Genomic DNA, 17500 nt, shown 5'->3' with positions numbered 1-17500 from the left:
TAGACATCTTTAGATGGAGCAGATGGAAAATTTTACACAAATAAAGTAGGAGAAAGTGTGCAATTAGGTTTTTATCTGCAGTTACATGACGCATCTTCTGTTTTAGCTTAGAACATCACCTTAGTGGGTGGTCATGCTCTCTCCTTGTATCCAGGCCCTACCTTCTTGACACCACATTTGATGTTGGCCAAATTCCCAAATCCCAAACTTTTGTTTTTGTTGAGTGTGAATGAAATAGGGAATGCAGCAATCAGCAAAGCAAAAGGCATACCATCAGAGAGACTGTAACAGTCCAGTAAATTATGGTTGCATTCCTTGCTAGTTAAGTCACTATGGTAAAATCCTTGGCAGGATTTTTTTCAATAGTTTATTCATGATGTTCATTATTATGAGTTGTAAAGAGTATGAGAATTTCATTTTTAAAATGTCTTATGGAATGTATCACTTTCTTAGATCTTGTAGACATGCTGTGGAAACCATAACATAAAATATGAGTTACTTACAATAACTAATTTTAATCCCATCTGCTAAGTATGACAACATTAGCATTTCCACTTAATTAAAAACACCCTTAAAGCAGCGATGTTTTAATCACTCCATTTTATTTACTCTCCTCCGGTGTCACTTATAATTGTAACTTTTTATTTTTTAATAATGAGGGATTTTTTTTCTCCTTGCATCACACAAAAAAAGTGCTGTCGATAATTAGCAGTCTTCTGTTATTAGTAGACTCAGGTGTCACAACTGTGTCTCATCCTCATTACAGTAAAAAATTTCACCTATCAGATTCATTATTGCTAGATAATGCGACTGAGAGGCTTTGCAGGCCCTCCAGAAAAGTAATTCAGCCAAGCAAAATTATCAGCTAATTATATTTAGAATCAAAAGCCCAACAACTATTTGCAGATAAATTGTATGAATTGAAGTGAATAGATCTGAATATTAAGATTCATAGATTTAGCTGATGATTTGTTAATTGGAATAAAAAGGTCATTTACTAGTCATTTTAACAATAGATCAATTGGAACCCTATTTATTATTTAACTGGTAGTGCATAAGGATCGAAATGATGAATAATTGTATTATCAGGAGTGTTTTTCAGAATAACAAAATATGAGGAACTTATGAGGATGATGTGTGATTTATTTTTAAATATGATAGGTTGGTCATGTATTTTAAAATGTAATCCCAAGCTAAATATTAGCACTAGTATTTTAACAAGTCAAAACTAGCCAAAAGAGACTGTTCTGGTTGTTTAGTGGTTAGAACCTTAAGTATGAATTAGATTATTTGCAACTAAAATCTAAAATCTAGCTGGTTGTTGTTGTTGTTGTTGTTGTTGTTGTTGTGATTGTTGTTGTTTAATTTTTTTCTCTTACATCAAATAATGCTGTTCATGTCTTATTGTATGATATTTTAATTGGTAGGGGCATTTTGGACATAGTGTGGTATGTACTCATACGATGACTCAAAATGTAAATCAGCCTGTGATTTTTCTTTTTGGGTATAGAATAATTCAAATCCATTATTTAAAAGCAGATAATCTGCACTTTCTGAAATGCCTGTGACTTTACTCTTAATTTTATGTAATTATAAGAGAATGTTCATGTGTATTTGCTTTTCCTTTGGCACAGCATTTTAAAACTGAGTGACTCCAGGCACTGGGGAGATTTTTTGGGTTTTGGCTGTTTTGGGTTTTGTTTTGTTTTGTTTTTTTGTGTGAAGTGCATCAAGGTTGACATGCTCTAAACTTTTTTCTATGATTTACTATAGCACAGTGTAATTTATAGCTGTGCTTATAATACTTACACATTTAGGAAAGTGTTAGCTTGTCTTCTGAAATTGATAGTTGGTAACTAAAACCTTTGCATTTCTATTGTGTTTTGTAACAACTTAGTATTTTTACAAAAATTGTAGCTCAAAGTAAATACTTTTTCTTTAAACTAATTTCAGTTTAACATAATAAAAATAGAGAAACTATCACCCACTTAAAAACAGTTTAAATTGCATGTACTCTGTCACTGTAAATAAACAAGGTAAACATTGACATGACTTCAGATCATTCTTGGACTGAAAAAATTCTGCAGTTCAAAATAAATTCTGCCTTTGGTCAACATTTTGGATGCAATTCAAAGTTTCTCATAAAATAAACATATTTTAAAGAGTGTTTTGAATTTCACTGCATAATTTCTAGCCAACAGAAATGACAGTGGTATCTTCAAGGTTTATGATACGTCAGATCAATAGTCACTATGCAAACCTAGCAGGACTACAAGGGGCAGTGCTTTCCTTCTGCTTAGGCCCATCACTGAGACAGGAAGAAACCTCCCAGAGATAGTCCCTAGGAAAACTCCCAATGCAGAACTTTGTGTTTGTTTAATAGTAAAATTATTCTTTTCTGATAAAATAGAAAGTAAGCTGATTTTTAGTCAGAAAAGCAAAATGTTCATTAAAATGATCTGAATAGGAGTTTTCCACAATTGGAGAGTTTTACATCTGCATAATAACAAATTGTTTCCAAGCACCAGCTTGAACTGAAAATGCCCATCACAACAGATTGTAAATTTTTTTTTCTGCTGCTTTAAAAGTGCCTCGATCATTTCTACGGCTTCCCTGCTAAAGTATTTGCTTTTTTATTTAAACATTTTTTGAAAAATGAACATTCTGAGACTTTGCAGCATTATTAAGAAAAGCTGTCCATACTTTCCCATGTTGTTGAATGTGTTTATCTGCTGATTATAAAATGTGTTAAACAGTATTTTAGAAACAACAAAAATGCAGCGCTGCGCTTTGATTAATTCAGTGAACAAAGCATATGCTGCCGGTTCTGTCCCATGAAAGTCGAGTATGGTCAATGGAATCTTGCAAAGATCAGCTCTGGCATTTAGAAGTACACTGCCGACCAGGATTTCTGTCCCGGTTAGCTGTGGGCTCTCACTGCTGTCTTAGAAAGACGGATCCTTCTGACTATAATGCTCATGCCTGCTGTCCTCCTGTCCTCTTTCTGACATTTCTGCAGGTTGGAAGCTGTGTACTGTGGCTGTTACCCACTCTGTCCCAAAGACTTGGTTTATCCTGAAATCTTTCCAGGTAGCTGCTTTCATGTGCTTTCTCTTTGTTGTGATTTAATCCAGGATTCATGCTAAACTAAAAGTTTGAAAATAAACTTAAGTAGGAGCAATTGTTTATTTGGCAAGTCAACATGTTAGTGTTAAGGAAAATTTTATGTGTTTTAATACATTAGAGTAAGCTTATATTTACCATCTGTTCTTTTAAGATAACAAAAAAAGCAAGTTTTCAAATAGCATTCTTTATTGTTAGCATACACATCTCATAATGATGGATTTTTATAAGCAGGTCACTACTGCTGCAATTGCTAACAGATTTTTTTTAATGATATACGCAGAGAAAATTCAAGGATTGAAAGTCATACCAAATTCTTTAAACAACTGACTAGTTAATAATATGCAACTGTTGTACAGAGTACATACAGCTATAGTACTGGTTCTTTGAAAAATTCTCATCACTAAATATATCACATATGCATTGTGCTGCATTAGAATAATGTATTTTAATCACCCAGAGGAGATGTCTAAACAGCACAACTACACAGTCTTATTTAGCATTAAACATCCTTGTGAGCTGAGGTAACTCTTATAAAATCATGCTTAAATAATGTAAAACATGAGGCGGCACAGAGCAATATGCATTTTTAATTAGTAAAGTGACTAATATCGAGTGTGTGCTTTGAGGTTTTTGTTTCATTAAAAATGTATCTGTTTTTCCTGCAGCTGAGTATCTGTATTCCACACCTGAACAGCTTTCAAAAAGGCTCAAGAGTTTCTGCAAGAGACCAGATATTATAAGAAAACATCTTTATAAGGTAGCTATTGAGAAGAGATTTACGTGATAGAAATGCCACATTTAAGTACAAAGAAAAATTTTTTTAAAAAAAAACATCTAATTAACATACTAATGTTTAAAGGAAACATGCTAGGGAGGGATATCAGTTGTTACACTAACAAGGATTAATTAAACTGGATGCCAGTTGTATTAACCTAGGTCTTAGGAAATACGTGCACTTCATGCACGGTACATGCTTTCTTTTTAATTTATTGTTTTCTAAGATGACTGTCCTGTACATTTAGCCTCAAGAGGCTTATAAAAATGAACCTGGATTAATGTAACTCATTAGTTTAAAAGGAAGTAAAGAGTCTACAATTATTCTAATAAGAATAAGCCTTTCTTCCCATCATAATGAAATTTTAAGTCCTCAAAAATTTAGCTGAATGACATTAGTGAAGTTTGCTGTTGGTTTTTGAACTACTATAAAGATACCTTTCAAAAGTTGTATTCCCCCCATCCTGTTTAAAATGAGACATTAAAAATTCTATTTACTTAGAGTCAGGTTCATGGGTCTTAGCTGAAAACGCCAAGGCAAATGATTTATATAAATAGTACCTTCAGTACTTCACCTCTCCCCTTACCTGAATCCATCGTCTTACACTGCTGAAACAGCACGGAGAGCCCCCAACACTGTAAGGAGCTGAAGTGGGTCTGCTTTCTGGGTTTCAGAGGTAGCTCCAGGCCCTGAATAATTCACCTTTTGATGGTCTTTGACCATAGTGTCTTCATTTTTCATAAGGCTAGTGTAGTTTACAGCCTAGTTTTTTTATAATCTAGAGACTTCTAATCTCCTTTGTTAATACATAACCTTCCACATGAAATAGACTCCTGCCTTTTCTCTCTCTTGTTTCAAGGCCTAAAATACATGTTTACATAGTGATACATGAAAACATGACTTTATTTCTCCAGGAAACAGTTAAACTTCAGCAAAAAGGGAGAGAACCAAAAATGCAATTTAACACCCAATTTCAAGCTCATTATCTTTCATTGTCTATTAACTTGGCGATGGTTCAGAAGGTAGCTCATGATAGTTTAAACTGCTGACTGCACAGTTCCAGGCTTCAGTGTGGCTCCCATAGTGGATACTGTTGCATCGTGCCTGTGAAGCCTCCAAAGAGTCCAGGCCTCCAAGCTTTGCCCCAGTGTGTGCTCCTTCCATACTTCACGGCTCGCATGCATCGGCCAGTGCGAGGTGGGATAGGCAGGCAGGACAGGAAGATATGCAAGCTGAGGAAACAGACATTTTGGCCTAAGTAGATTCATACTATATTTGTGATGTGAACCTACTTCAGTAAGTTCACAGCTAAAATACCAATTTTTTGTTATGCTTCAGGAACATTTTTGATAACATGTTTTCAGATATGTTATATCATCAAATGTATTTGTTTCAATGTTAGTTAGGGTCAAACCTTATTAGCCCTGTTTCCCTACATCTGAGTCCTCAACTGTTTCTCAAGGGCCTGCAACAGTTGTCTGCAGTTCGAAAGGAAACAGATTTCTAGCTGACCTTTTTCAATAGAATTTCCACCCTTCTGGGATATAGTGTTTATTTTACAAATAAATAAAAAAATCTGAAGGAATGTTAGCTTTATGTATGATGTTAATATACAAAATTCTTCACATACTTAAAAAATAACTCATACTTGAACTGCTACATTTTAGCTCTGATGGCAAGTTCTAGTCTTCACATGATAAACCCTGCAACTCAATGTTTTATAAATTACTAATCTATAAGAATTTACATGTATATATTATGTATTTTGCAATGCATTTTAATTTTAAATCTGATATACCTTCATATATGTCCTCATTGATAGATATTAGTAATAATTCTATCTAAAAATTATTCTCCAAATTTAAAGAAGTGTACCTAAAATTATAAGTAATTGCAAACTTTTAAGACAAATGGTCTACTATGAGACACTGGATTAAAAATGCTAGGAATGGTCTCAAGTTTGGTTTGTTAGAGTAGCACAGGTCACACATGTAAGAATGCATGTTACCAAAAGATAGCCTGGCTCACAGTTCATATCCATTCACAGGTAGCATTGCTCGCACTGGATGGCGGAGACTCATTTCCCTGCAGGGCAGCCTCCACTACTTATCTTATGCAACGGCAGAGCACCTTTTGTGTTTCTGTGAAAAAAGTGCAAGGACTTTTTAAAGTCTTTTCTTTTCTCTTCTTCCTTTTTCCCTTCCATTGGACAGTCCTGTTTTGCTTTTGTAAAGCCGGAGCTTCCAAGATCTAAAAGCACAGAATGTCACTGGATTCCTCAGTTTGTCCCTTTTATGGTTTACACCTTTTTTTACTGTTAAAGGTTTATGTTTAAAATCATTTGGGCTTTGTACCTTATAGAGTTTATCTTGGGGTAGACTTTTTCATATGGAGTCATACTTAGAGATGCAATGTCTGGGATAAGACTATTAATATATAATTTCTTATATGAAATTAACTTATAATTTCATATAAGAAAATTACATTGTCATATAAGAAAATGCTAATTTTAAATACAATTATCACTAATATCTGAAAAATATTAATTTTCTAATATGAAACATTACACATTAAATATGACTGAGAGTGTGGGGCTGTCACTTGCAGCAGGGTATGAAGTAGACTCGGAACCCATTCACTCTTGGTGTTCTTCTGTTTCTTAAAATGACTGTCTGTATTAGAACCCTATGACCTTTTTACCGGAAGAATTTTAGGCCATACCTCCATACATACATATGTATCTATGTATGTGTATATATGTATATATTTGTCTCCCGCCCATATCACTCTGTCTCTTCCTCTTCCTCTTCCTCTCTCTCTCTCTCTCTCTCTCTCTCTCTCTCACACACACACACACACACACACACACACACACACACACAAGATCATTGGGAAATCTAATACATGTAAAAAGTAAATGTTTTTTAATAATCTTAAAAATCTAAAGCCTTTTTATTTAAAAAAAATCCAAAAACCACTTCTTGAAAAGTTTACATGTATGAATTACACACAGGTTTTAACTGTAACTTTCTTGCTCCAGGTAGGAAATTACACTAACCATGTACTTCCATAAGAAAAAAAGGTTAATTTCCCTCACAGTAAGAGCCCTCTAGACCACTCAGCTACTGTAAACAGATGTCTAGTACAACAGACAGAGGTGTGTTGACTTTTACAGTACCAGCAGTACCCTTTCCACAAGCAAGTCTGGACCTAATACTACACTGTTTGCCTCTCTCTTTATCTGCGACTCACTTCAATACTCTAACAGTTGTGTGAAACTAGCACTTTATACCCTTGAATAACTTTTGTTCCTTGTATTTTAAAATGCTTTGAAAAAAAGAGATGGTCCCTTATTATCAGTATTAAAAATAGGACAGGAACATGATGGAGTGGGTATGTAAGATGGACGTCACCTGGACTGACAGCAGAGGCTTCATTCATGTCCATCCCGCTCCTCACTTGTTTTGATTTACAAACTGAGCAATAGATTGTAAGTGTATGTAGTGTGTGCATCTGTGTGTGTCTGTGTATCTGTGTGTGCACAGTTGCACATGTGTATACATGTGTCTGCACTTGTATATAAGCAAGTGTCTGTGTGTATGTCTGTATGTGAATGTTTATGGGTGTGTGTATGTGTCTGTATGTATATCCGCATGTTTCTGTGTGTGTGCATGTGTCTGTGTATATGCATGTGTCTGTGTGTTTGTGTGTGTCTCTGTGTATCTGAGTGTGTGTGTGTGTTTGTATCTTGTCTGTGTGTATGTATGCATGTGTATGTTTTTGTGTGTGCTTGTGTATCAGGGAAAAGAAAAACCATATCTTTTTACTTTTTGAGAGTGGCCTGTAGTTTCGTAAGGTTTTCAGAAGGTAACTGTTGATTTTTACTCTGTCCTTCTTAAATTTTCAACAGTTGAAACCTATAAAATCTATTATTTGAAGGAAAGAATTTTCAGATTTTTGTCTAAAACTAATTCCAAACAATGATTATGCTTACAAAGCAGACTCAATGCCCAGAAAAGCCATTTGCAGTTGTCTTAATTCTGTCAGGCTCCAGCCATCCAAACCACAGCCATGCTGCTTCTGAGTTCTCTTCAGAGACAGGCATGTTGTAATTTGAGCATATAGTCTAAATATGGACAAGGTGTTTCCCAGCCGCGTTAGCTCTCCTCTGAAGTCTTACTTTTTCCTAAGAAAATGCAAAGGTCTATAGTGATATCTTAAAGACTTAGAAAATCTCTGAGGAACACCTGTAAGCTGTAATGCCAATTCTCATTAAGCTCTCTCCTTTTTTGTCTCCCAGATACTGTTATTCTCCCTTCCCCTCCCCTCCCCTCCCCTCCCCTCCTTTCTCGCCTTCCCTTTGCTGTCCTTCCTGTCCTTCCTGTGATTTTATGTGGTTTGACTCTGTTTAGGCCAGTTTACCTTAGTTGAGATTTGTCTTTCTGCATAGGTAGGTTCTTGGCCTGTGGTTACTCATCTGCAGTTCTGGATTTTTCTCTTTCAACCATAATAGCATTTTCGCCTGAGGAAGTGCTGTAATGAAATAATGAATAAAACCCATTTGGAAATGTGAAGCACCTTATAAATTCCATGTACAAGTAAAGGCATTTATCTTGTGTCCTTGCTGCTTAAGAGTAGAATTCATATTGGCAAAGCGGTATATTAAGAGTGCTGTGTACCTTTTGTGTATAAAAGTTAAGACAGGTGGTAAACTTCTAAGAGCAGTCATCTATGGCATAAACCAGGGAATGTGTGCAGCACTGTCCCCGTGTGCAAACAGCTTCCTCTCCCAGTTAAAACTCACTGACACTAAAGCAGTCTGAAGCCAGGCAGTCTTGGGGTGATGGGACGTGGTGGCTTTGGGGTTAGAATTGGAGAGATGAAGCAAGTTTGCAGCAGCAGGAATTTCTGCATCCTCTTGTCTCTGGGCCTGTGCTTATTCACTGCTTTCTAATCTCTTCCTCCCCCTTGTTACAGGGTGAAGTGGCTCCATTTTCTTGGGCAGCCCTACATGGTAAATTCAAGTCTCTGCTCACAACAGAACCCAGGGAAGATTTGTGACAGATGGGGCTAAGTCGCAAACTTGCAGCCTAAGGCAGAATCTGAAGAACTTTCCAGAGTGTGCCCATATTTACCTGATCAGAGAGAAAAGAAAATCTGCAGAGGAAGCCGAGCCTGGCTGCTTGTCATAGCTGACACAGAGCCATCTGCCACAAACCTGTGGCGGCTTCAGATCTCCAATCCCTGCCACCACCCCAACTCAAATTAAATACAGATTCCTAGAGACGTTATGATGGTTACACATGTCCTCGGCATCACATGTAGGAGACTGTTCAAAAAAAAATATGTGGCCTGTTGTATAACCGCACTCATGTATCCCATATGTGGTGCCACATTGAATTTCCGGTTGAATCCGTTTTTATCCTTTGTACTGGATGACATGGTGCCTGAATTCTTTCTTTCTGCCGACACGATGGCAGCCAAACTGCAGCTTCAAACACTCACACTTGGCTGAGTTTCTACCTGGGTTGCCAGGTTATCATCGGAGCCTTCTTGTGTCCTCAAAGGGCCACAGGGCCTAGAAAGAGGATCAGAATGCTACTGAACTAATTGGGCAGCCATCTCAAAGCTGCTGTAGGCAAAGGGCTGCTTTAGCACTTTTATTTTAGCAAATTAATGACTCACTGGCAAAGGAGTTTTTAAGTGAAGGTATTAATAAGGGGTCTGGCAGGTATTCCCATGATTCACAGAGTTTCATTTGCATTTAATTAATCTTAAAGAAACTTGCAAGATAAACAGCTGTAATTCGGACAAACATGGCAGATTCAGTGAGTGAAGTCCTCTCATCCATAAAATGAACACGAGATACTTGTTTTAAAATTTTTTCCCTGTGGGTAAAAAATAGAAAAATCAAAATGCCTATAGCAAAACATAATTTGCTACAAAATTCTTCAAAAATACTTGCATCCAAATATAAATATATTCTTTTTGAGATAAGTCACTTATGATTCTTGTAGTCAAGCTGCTCTGTTTGTTGGTCTAAAGATGTTTTAAATGGCTGGATTGTAAAAATAAATTTTTAATAAACTGCCCGCTGCAATTTTAATTAGCATATTCATTTGCGTCTAAGTGTGTGCACCTATCTGTGTTTGTTACTGAGTGTTTTCTTGTGTCAGTGAAGACAGAATACAATTGTCTCTTGTAAAGATGAACAAGGATCTGTGTTGCAAATGTTTGTTACATATTATGACATTTCCAAGACTTTCTTTGCATTCTGGAAAGCAGGAGGTAAACATTTGTAGTCATTAAGGTAAAGTCTGTTGATAAACCATCTTCTGTTTACTAACAGGTAAATTGTAGCTTTCCTGGCTATTGAAATGAATAACTTCTATATACTGTAGAGCAAGAAAAGCCAGAGAGAAGTGAGTAGACTAGGGCCAACCCTGTTCTCTAAAGGAGCTGGGTGGTCTACCAGGCATCCAAGATAGAGCAGATGTTTGCACTGGAGTCCTACAGAGCCCATGTGATAGGTATCAAAATAGAAATCAGAAAATCAATCAAGGTTAGAGAGCCACACACAATCCTCAGGGTAACAATGGTCATGTAGATCAGTGAACCAGGAATGAAATTCCTGAGAGCTGCAGATTTCAAAGCAGGAAATGGGAGCAGCAGAAACAACAAGATGTCTGTGAGTAAAGTCATTGTCACCTGCTAGGAGGACCAAAGCATGTGGGGGCCCTGTGTCACTGTCTCATCCTAGCCTTCGAGGAAGCTGCTAGACAAAGATACCTCACCCTGCCCTGCACATAAAATAAAGGGCTCAGAAACTCTCAGAGGTCCCTTCTTGTCTAAGACTTTGGAATTCGGAATAAAGTAGGGATGATCCATTTGAAAGCAAAACAAAAGATAATCATTGTAAACAAGAAGCTTGGACAAGGTTTTACTTTATACCCTCTAATGGGATGATCCAATCAAAAAGATGCTTTTTCCCAAGTGGCCAAGAAGAAATGCTTAGTTTCTCTGGTTTTCTATGGTGCTTTTTAACTAGTTAATGGGAAAATAAATAAATAAATAAATAAATAAATAAATAAATATCTTCAGAAAGTGTGTCCCAAATATTTATAGTTCCTGTTTTATTTTTTCCACAGTAAAGTTCCCCTACTTCATCTCAAACTCATTATTTAGTCCACAGTGACCTTGAACCCCCTGTTCTCTTTCCTCCGCCTCCAGGTGTAAGAATTTGTACTACTATGGCTTAGGTAATATTGGGAGATTAGAACCCAGAGCTCTGTGCATGCTAGGCAAACTACCAACCAAGCTACATCCTTAGCCCTATTTTTCTGATTTGGGGCAGTGGTAATGATGATATTCCATGAAACTTTCACATGGGATTTTCTCCTCACTCATAAATCAACTTACACTTTTCCCTGTCCTCATCATTCCATACAGTGAAGAATCTACATTATGATTACACATATGAAGAACTACACGCTCACATTTGATATTCCTACATCTAAGAAATAAAAATCTTTGTTGATCCATGTACTGCTCAATAATGGTGACATGGTGGGTGTGGTTCTAACAAGCCAGCCCATGCTCTAAGTCAGGGAGTAACTGGGAATATATAGACTCATCAGTATTTTAGAAGAGAGTCTAGATATCCCCAGTATTTCCTGGGTTTTAGTATGCTGAAGTTTTTTTGGTTTTTGTTTTTTAGAACTTTTGTTTTTTTTCTAAGCAATTCTATTTTGGTTTGTTGTTGTTGTTGTTCTGTTGTTTTTTATTTTAAACATCTTTAAAAGATATATCATTTCTCAAAAACTTGGTGCAGTGTCTAGGATGCTTGCCCTGTATTTACCTACTCTTTAAAAAAAAAAGTAATGGGATATATAGTTCTTAACCTTGTAATTTACACCATATCAATCAGGATTGATCAAAAGACTATCAAAACATTCCTCTTCAGTAGGCATCTTTCAGATACACTTAAGTTTAAATGGCCTGTTCTTATTCCCCAATCTTCAACCATGGCACATAGAAGAGGACAGTAAAACCCATAGTATAATGGAAACTCTTAGCCTTAGAAGGCTGCATGGATTAATTTCAACACCTTGAAATGCATCTGGAAGCAAAGACTTCGTTTTATGTTGAAAGTGTTAATTATATTTGATATTTTTAAAAGTAAAATCTGTTTTTGAGAAAGCATCTGCTACCCAGAAATATCATGAGCCACAAAAAAGATTTCATGTAAGCCTCAAGTTACTTCCCCTGAGTGGTGGAGCCAGTCTTCAGATGCTTCCCTGATGTCCTTTAATGCTGACATGCTCTGTGGTTTCTATTCCTCTCTAGAATGTTAACAAGTCTCACCTCCACTGCCTCTGACTCTGGCAGAAAACTGGAGTGTTCATTATCAGATATGATATTTAACCATGAAGAGAGTATATTATAAGCATCATAGGAGGTGTGCTTCATCTTAAATGCAACTGAGGAAGTTTTAGAACAAACAGTTCTACCTGCTGTTCAAAGAAAGTAAATATATGATTAAAACCCTGCACAACAAGGAGAGAGTTAGCTCCAACTTTGCAACTGTTCCTTTGGAGTTCTGGTGGAAAGAGCCTCATTCGCTCTGATTAACATGTTCCTTCTCTGCACTGGCTCAGAGAGGTTTATTATCACTCTTGATGTCTGCATCTTTGTGCATCTTAAATGTTATTACCGATGATATTATTATAAAAGATGTCCCTTTTGACTGGAGCTATAAACACTTTGGGCAGCCTGTGGTAAGGGCTAGTGCCCACTTTAACCTTTATTGACTCCCTAAAAGCAGGAAAACCTTATTTTTCCACAGAAAATAGTCAAAAGATTATGCGTAAGAAACGGTCTCTTTACTTACTATGAGCCAAAGACTTCATTCACTATAGCCTAAGTGTGAATCATATTATAGACAAAGTCAGATTTCACTACCCATGGTTTCCCCAAGTATCTTGCTTTTTGTCTTGGACATATAGAGATCCTAGAAGCACTTCCCAGTTTCCTGTTTCCAGAGCTCTTCCATCTGGACTTTCAACCCCAGAAGCTCTGCATTGATGGTTTTAAGAGAGTCTATAATGTTTGTATTACTCTCTGTCTGTAACTGTGTTTAAATACATACTGTAGAATGCTGGATGTCACTCTTACTGGAAAAACATACTCCTGTGACTTTGGTTTTTGGAATGTGAAGTCATTTGTATTTGAAATTCTAACGTTCCTAGTACCAGTTCACAACTGAGAAAATCAAACCAAACCAACATACTTAAGAACCAGACTATGTTAGAGCTGCAGAGAGAGAGAGAATTTGATCTTTAGAGAAACACCAAGTTCACGTTGCATTACTCAATTGGATCCTCAATTTGATTTCTTTCCCTCCATGTAGAAGACAGCAGCTTTGTGGCCATGCTGATGATGCTAAGAGGCACAGGAGAGACCATGAAGTGTGGCCAGTATTTTATGTATTTTTATGATTGTTGTTGTTATCCAGCCCTTGAATATGAGTGATATGTGGAACAACCAGTCTCTGTGTTTTTACATTGTGCTGGATTCATCTACGTGGATAACTTATTAGCCCTCTTATTCAGCATTTGTCTCTATGGCCTCACAATTTAATTTGCTTATGGGAATCTGGATCCCTAAGAGAACTCTGTGCTGCTTTAGGTCCCCTGGAGATAGGGACATGCCTGGGACTCTTTCTTGAGTTTGTGGTTGGTTGCATTTATCAAGAGAAGTAGAAAGTATGTCTTCAACTATTGGCTTGCTGTGTTATCCCATCTGTGGTTCTCAGAAGAAGCATGGAGAGGTAAGTTGCTAGTACCCCACTACAGACATATTCCATGCATGTTCTGCCCATGTATGCATTCTAAATGAACTAAAGAAGGGCAATGCAAGAGAATTGATACCTGGCACTAGGACCCCCAAATGCCAGCTGTGACATTTCTGAACTGACTCTTCTCTGTTGTCTTTTAAGTCTTGAAGGATGAAGTTGCTCCTCCACATGTATGAGAGCTGTGAAGGGCAGCCCCCATTATCTCAGAGGGTTGGGGCTGGCATGGAACGCTGATGCTGGCAGCACCTTTGATTGTGCATTGCTAGGTCTGCTTCCTCTCATCCCTAGTAGATAACCAAGGAACAACATCCTGCAATGTATTTCCCAGGAAGAGAAAGAATGGAGGAGTAGCTTAAAAAGAAGCTATGATATGGTATCAGACTTTAATTCATAGGGAAATTTATGCCTGAGATATGAATTTCTGAAAATAGAGGTTATTTTTTTTTAGAGGAAAACACTGACACATCCTTAATTATAGAGTAATAAATACCAATGGCATATTATATTCTGATATTTCCTTACACAGATATCAAAGCATGCAGCTGGTTTTGAAAACTGATAATCAAGTACAATATAACTCTATTACATCTTGTTCTTACAGCCCACCCTCCACCACACACCACTGAAGGGCTGAACAGTGAGGAGCGGAGCCGATTCTAGCAAAAACCTAACTGAACAAATTAGCTTTGAATTGAACTTAAGAACTGCAGTCAAACCAAAATGCCTGTCCTTGCCAGGAAAGACATTCCAAAGAGCACGCCAAGGAAAAGCTGTTGCTTCAGGATTATGGAGCAGTTCTGAAAAACCCAAAGAACTTGGTGATCAATCAGGGGAATGCAGGGCAGTAACTATGTAGCCGGAGGATATATAAAACTTAGAAAGCATTAATAGTGGAGTGGAAACATAGAACAAGATTTTACCAGAAAGGACTAAGCTCCTAGCTCCATTCTTTTTGCCTTCAATTCAGGCAGCAGGGAGAAAGAATCTCGGTCAAGAAAAGTATGTGGACAAATGTGGGGGGTAGAAGAGGAAATGAAGGTTAAACAAGGCCAATATGATTCAGAATAGAAGGGAGGGTGCAAGTGTAAGGAGCCAGCTGCAATTCCTAGCGTTACATTAAGAAGAGCTGAAATTGAGAGGGGGAGTTCTGGGTATTTTACTAAGTGGATTAATGTCTCTTTTTTGAGTGTCTGAACTTGCTGATTTTAATTTATTTGGTGCAGGGATTTATTATGAAATTCTTAAGGGGAGGAGGGGGTAAATATGGACAGTTATAAACACTTAAAACTAGGAAAGAAAAACTGAGTTTGAAGCCGTGCGCAAAGTTGAGTATTAAAAAAAAAAAAAAGCCATACAAGAACTTCAAGTGAAATAAGAAGTACATTCAAAAAAGAAAGAGAAAGCCTCTCCATGTGTGAAGCCGGATTCTGAGTGGCTTAAGAGCCGGTTTTATTGCCATTCTCCTTTCTCCACCCATTAAACAATGAAGAAATCTTTACTCTGGCATCTAGAAACCTATTCGTGAGCATCATTTGTTAATATAAACTGAAGCCTGTCCCACTCTTCAGTGGGTGATAAGAATTAAGAACTCACCTAAATCAAGGGCAATGGGACGGTGCACCCAAGGGAGAGCTGTAAGAAAAGGCAATCTCCCAATTTGCTTTTCCCTTACTTTTCTGGGGAATAAAGCCAGAATGTGCAGAGGGTGCAGCTAGCTCGCCGCAGTGGATGCTAAAGAGCTTCTGTAACATTCACCTAAAGATGCAGGCGTTGGACAGTGGGGAATGGGCAAGACTCTGTGGGATTTGCAAATCTCCTAGTCTGTTTGTGGGAAGTGAAAAAGCTGTCTCTCTGCCTTCAACTGTTGGAGAAACTTAACTGTGCTTCATTCCAACTGCAGAACTGTCATCTGGCTGCAGCCAGTCCACATACATCTTGGTTCAGGCATTTGCTTTGCCTGCCCAATAATGTCAGGGTCATTTAAATTGAAATTATGCATCAGAAGGTATTTAAGAATCACTGATATGCAGCTATTAATCTTGAATGCAAATGGTATGTTTGGGGGTGTGGGCAAATCACTTCACTGGAACCGCATGAAAAAGCGTTTGGAATTTTTTTTTTTCCTAAAGTACTGTGGGAAACAAAATAGTGTTGGAGGAAAATACAGTTGAAAAGAAACCTACTCCTGTGAGGGGGAGAGGTTGGTAAAATTACAAAGGAGTTGTGTGGCCTTGTTGCCTGCAGTGTAGCTGGTGATGTGCAGGCAGACCAACCCCTCTGCTTCTGAACTGATACAGCAATGCCAGAAAACCTAAAAGGGAACACAGGTTGGTGGTGCGATTTCAGAGGTCATTTAGCCTATTTTAGTATGTTTAGTATTGGCAGTCAAGAAGGACGAGAGGTTTGTAATGTTGAGCCAGGGAGTTTTCACAATTACCTTCTTCTCAGAACTTGGGACATAGCTAAGTGACCTCTATCTTAAATCCCAGGGGCAGGGTGGAGATTGTTTCGGGATCGTTATTAATTAAAAAGAAAGGAAGCAAAGAGTGTCCTTTTTTCTGTTGATCCAGAGAGGCATCCAGAACTTACACTGTTGTGCTTACAGCTACTTTCCCTAGATTTCAGTCTGTTGGCTTTGCCCCTATATTTCTAGTAGGCGGTACCAAGCCAATAAAATGCAATCTACAGAATGGCAAAATAAAATCTGGGGTGTGTGTGTGTGTGTGTGTGTGTGTTAAGGATATTACTGAAGATAAATTGCAACACTTTAAGCACCAAATTTTAAAACTTAAAAATGTATGAATAATGAAGTTTTAAAGCAGCAAAATATGCTGGAGCAGAGTATTTATAGTCTTTTCTGTAAGAGGTTCCCTAGACCTCTGGGTGCATCAGCAAACTGTCCTCCTACACCGTTGAATGTGCAGCTGCGATTTGGCCCCAGGCACCACCTACCCGTAGTCACTACCTCATGCATTTTACATTGCACACATTATAAATGGGGGACACCCCCTCCCCTTCGTGTTCTGTTTCCTTTTGTCGCGGCCATCAGCTGACACGTGGAAAATGTAGCGTACGGTTTTGGTGTCTTTTATCTGTAATTAAGGATCCCTTGTCTGGGGCTTGCCACCTCTGTCTGCTTCCCGCCCAGAACCAAGTCTCTACCCTTGGTGGGGTCTGACCCTTGCTGCAGTATGGGACTTTCCTGGCCGCGTTGTGGGACGCCCCACCGGAGAGTGCTGATGCCAGAGCACTGCCGCGGTCCTCTGTGCTGTGCGGGCCTGGGGTCCCCGGTAGCAGGGCATTCCCGAGGACATGATTGCTTCTGCCCTTGACAGCTCGCTCAGCTAGGCGCAAAAGAACGAGGGCGAGCGGAACCTTGGCGCTCAAAGGCAGGGCACCGGAGAGTTTCCGCGTCCCGCCGCCCTCACAAGCGCAGGGCCCGGCCCCGCAGCCGCTAGAACCCGAGGGGCTGCGGTGGAGTCACGAGCCCGGTGGAGTCACGAGCCCGGGATTCCGCCGACTCGGGCTTCAGCATCCCTGCCTGTTCACGGGCACTACGCTGGGGACCCGGTTCTGAGGTGGCTACGCTCAGCCCTCAGCGCGTGAATCAGAAGATGCACTGGGCAGGCAAGAACTGCTGCTTCTTACACGTACACGCGCGCGCGCACACACACAGACACAGACACACAGAGAGATGAGAGAGAGAGAGAGAGAGAGAGAGAGAGAGAGAGAGAGAGAGAGAG

General features: G+C 38.5%; 1 protein-coding gene across 5 annotated transcripts in view; it reads left to right on the top strand.

The window, feature by feature from the left end:
- Positions 1–10015, top strand: part of Gtdc1 (glycosyltransferase like domain containing 1) — a 352841-nt gene extending 342826 nt beyond the window's left edge. For 4 of the 5 annotated variants that reach the window (XM_028752204.1, XM_028752205.1, XM_028752203.1 and 1 more), the window contains 3 exons: positions 3020–3090; positions 3792–3883; positions 8879–10015. In XM_028752204.1, the coding sequence (XP_028608037.1) occupies positions 3020–3090; positions 3792–3883; positions 8879–8962 (247 nt within the window). In that variant the 3' untranslated portion in view covers positions 8963–10015. The remainder of the gene's footprint in view (positions 1–3019; positions 3091–3791; positions 3884–8878) is intronic. The other variant, XM_028752206.1, reaches the window with a different exon arrangement.
- Positions 10016–17500: the final 7485 nt, after the last annotated feature.

Source organism: Grammomys surdaster, unplaced genomic scaffold, assembly GCF_004785775.1.
Source record: "Grammomys surdaster isolate TR1022 unplaced genomic scaffold, NIH_TR_1.0 125888, whole genome shotgun sequence".
Lineage (NCBI taxonomy): Eukaryota > Metazoa > Chordata > Mammalia > Rodentia > Muridae > Grammomys > Grammomys surdaster.
Note: the sequence above shows the minus strand (reverse complement) of the source record. Positions and strands in the feature narration are given on the sequence as shown.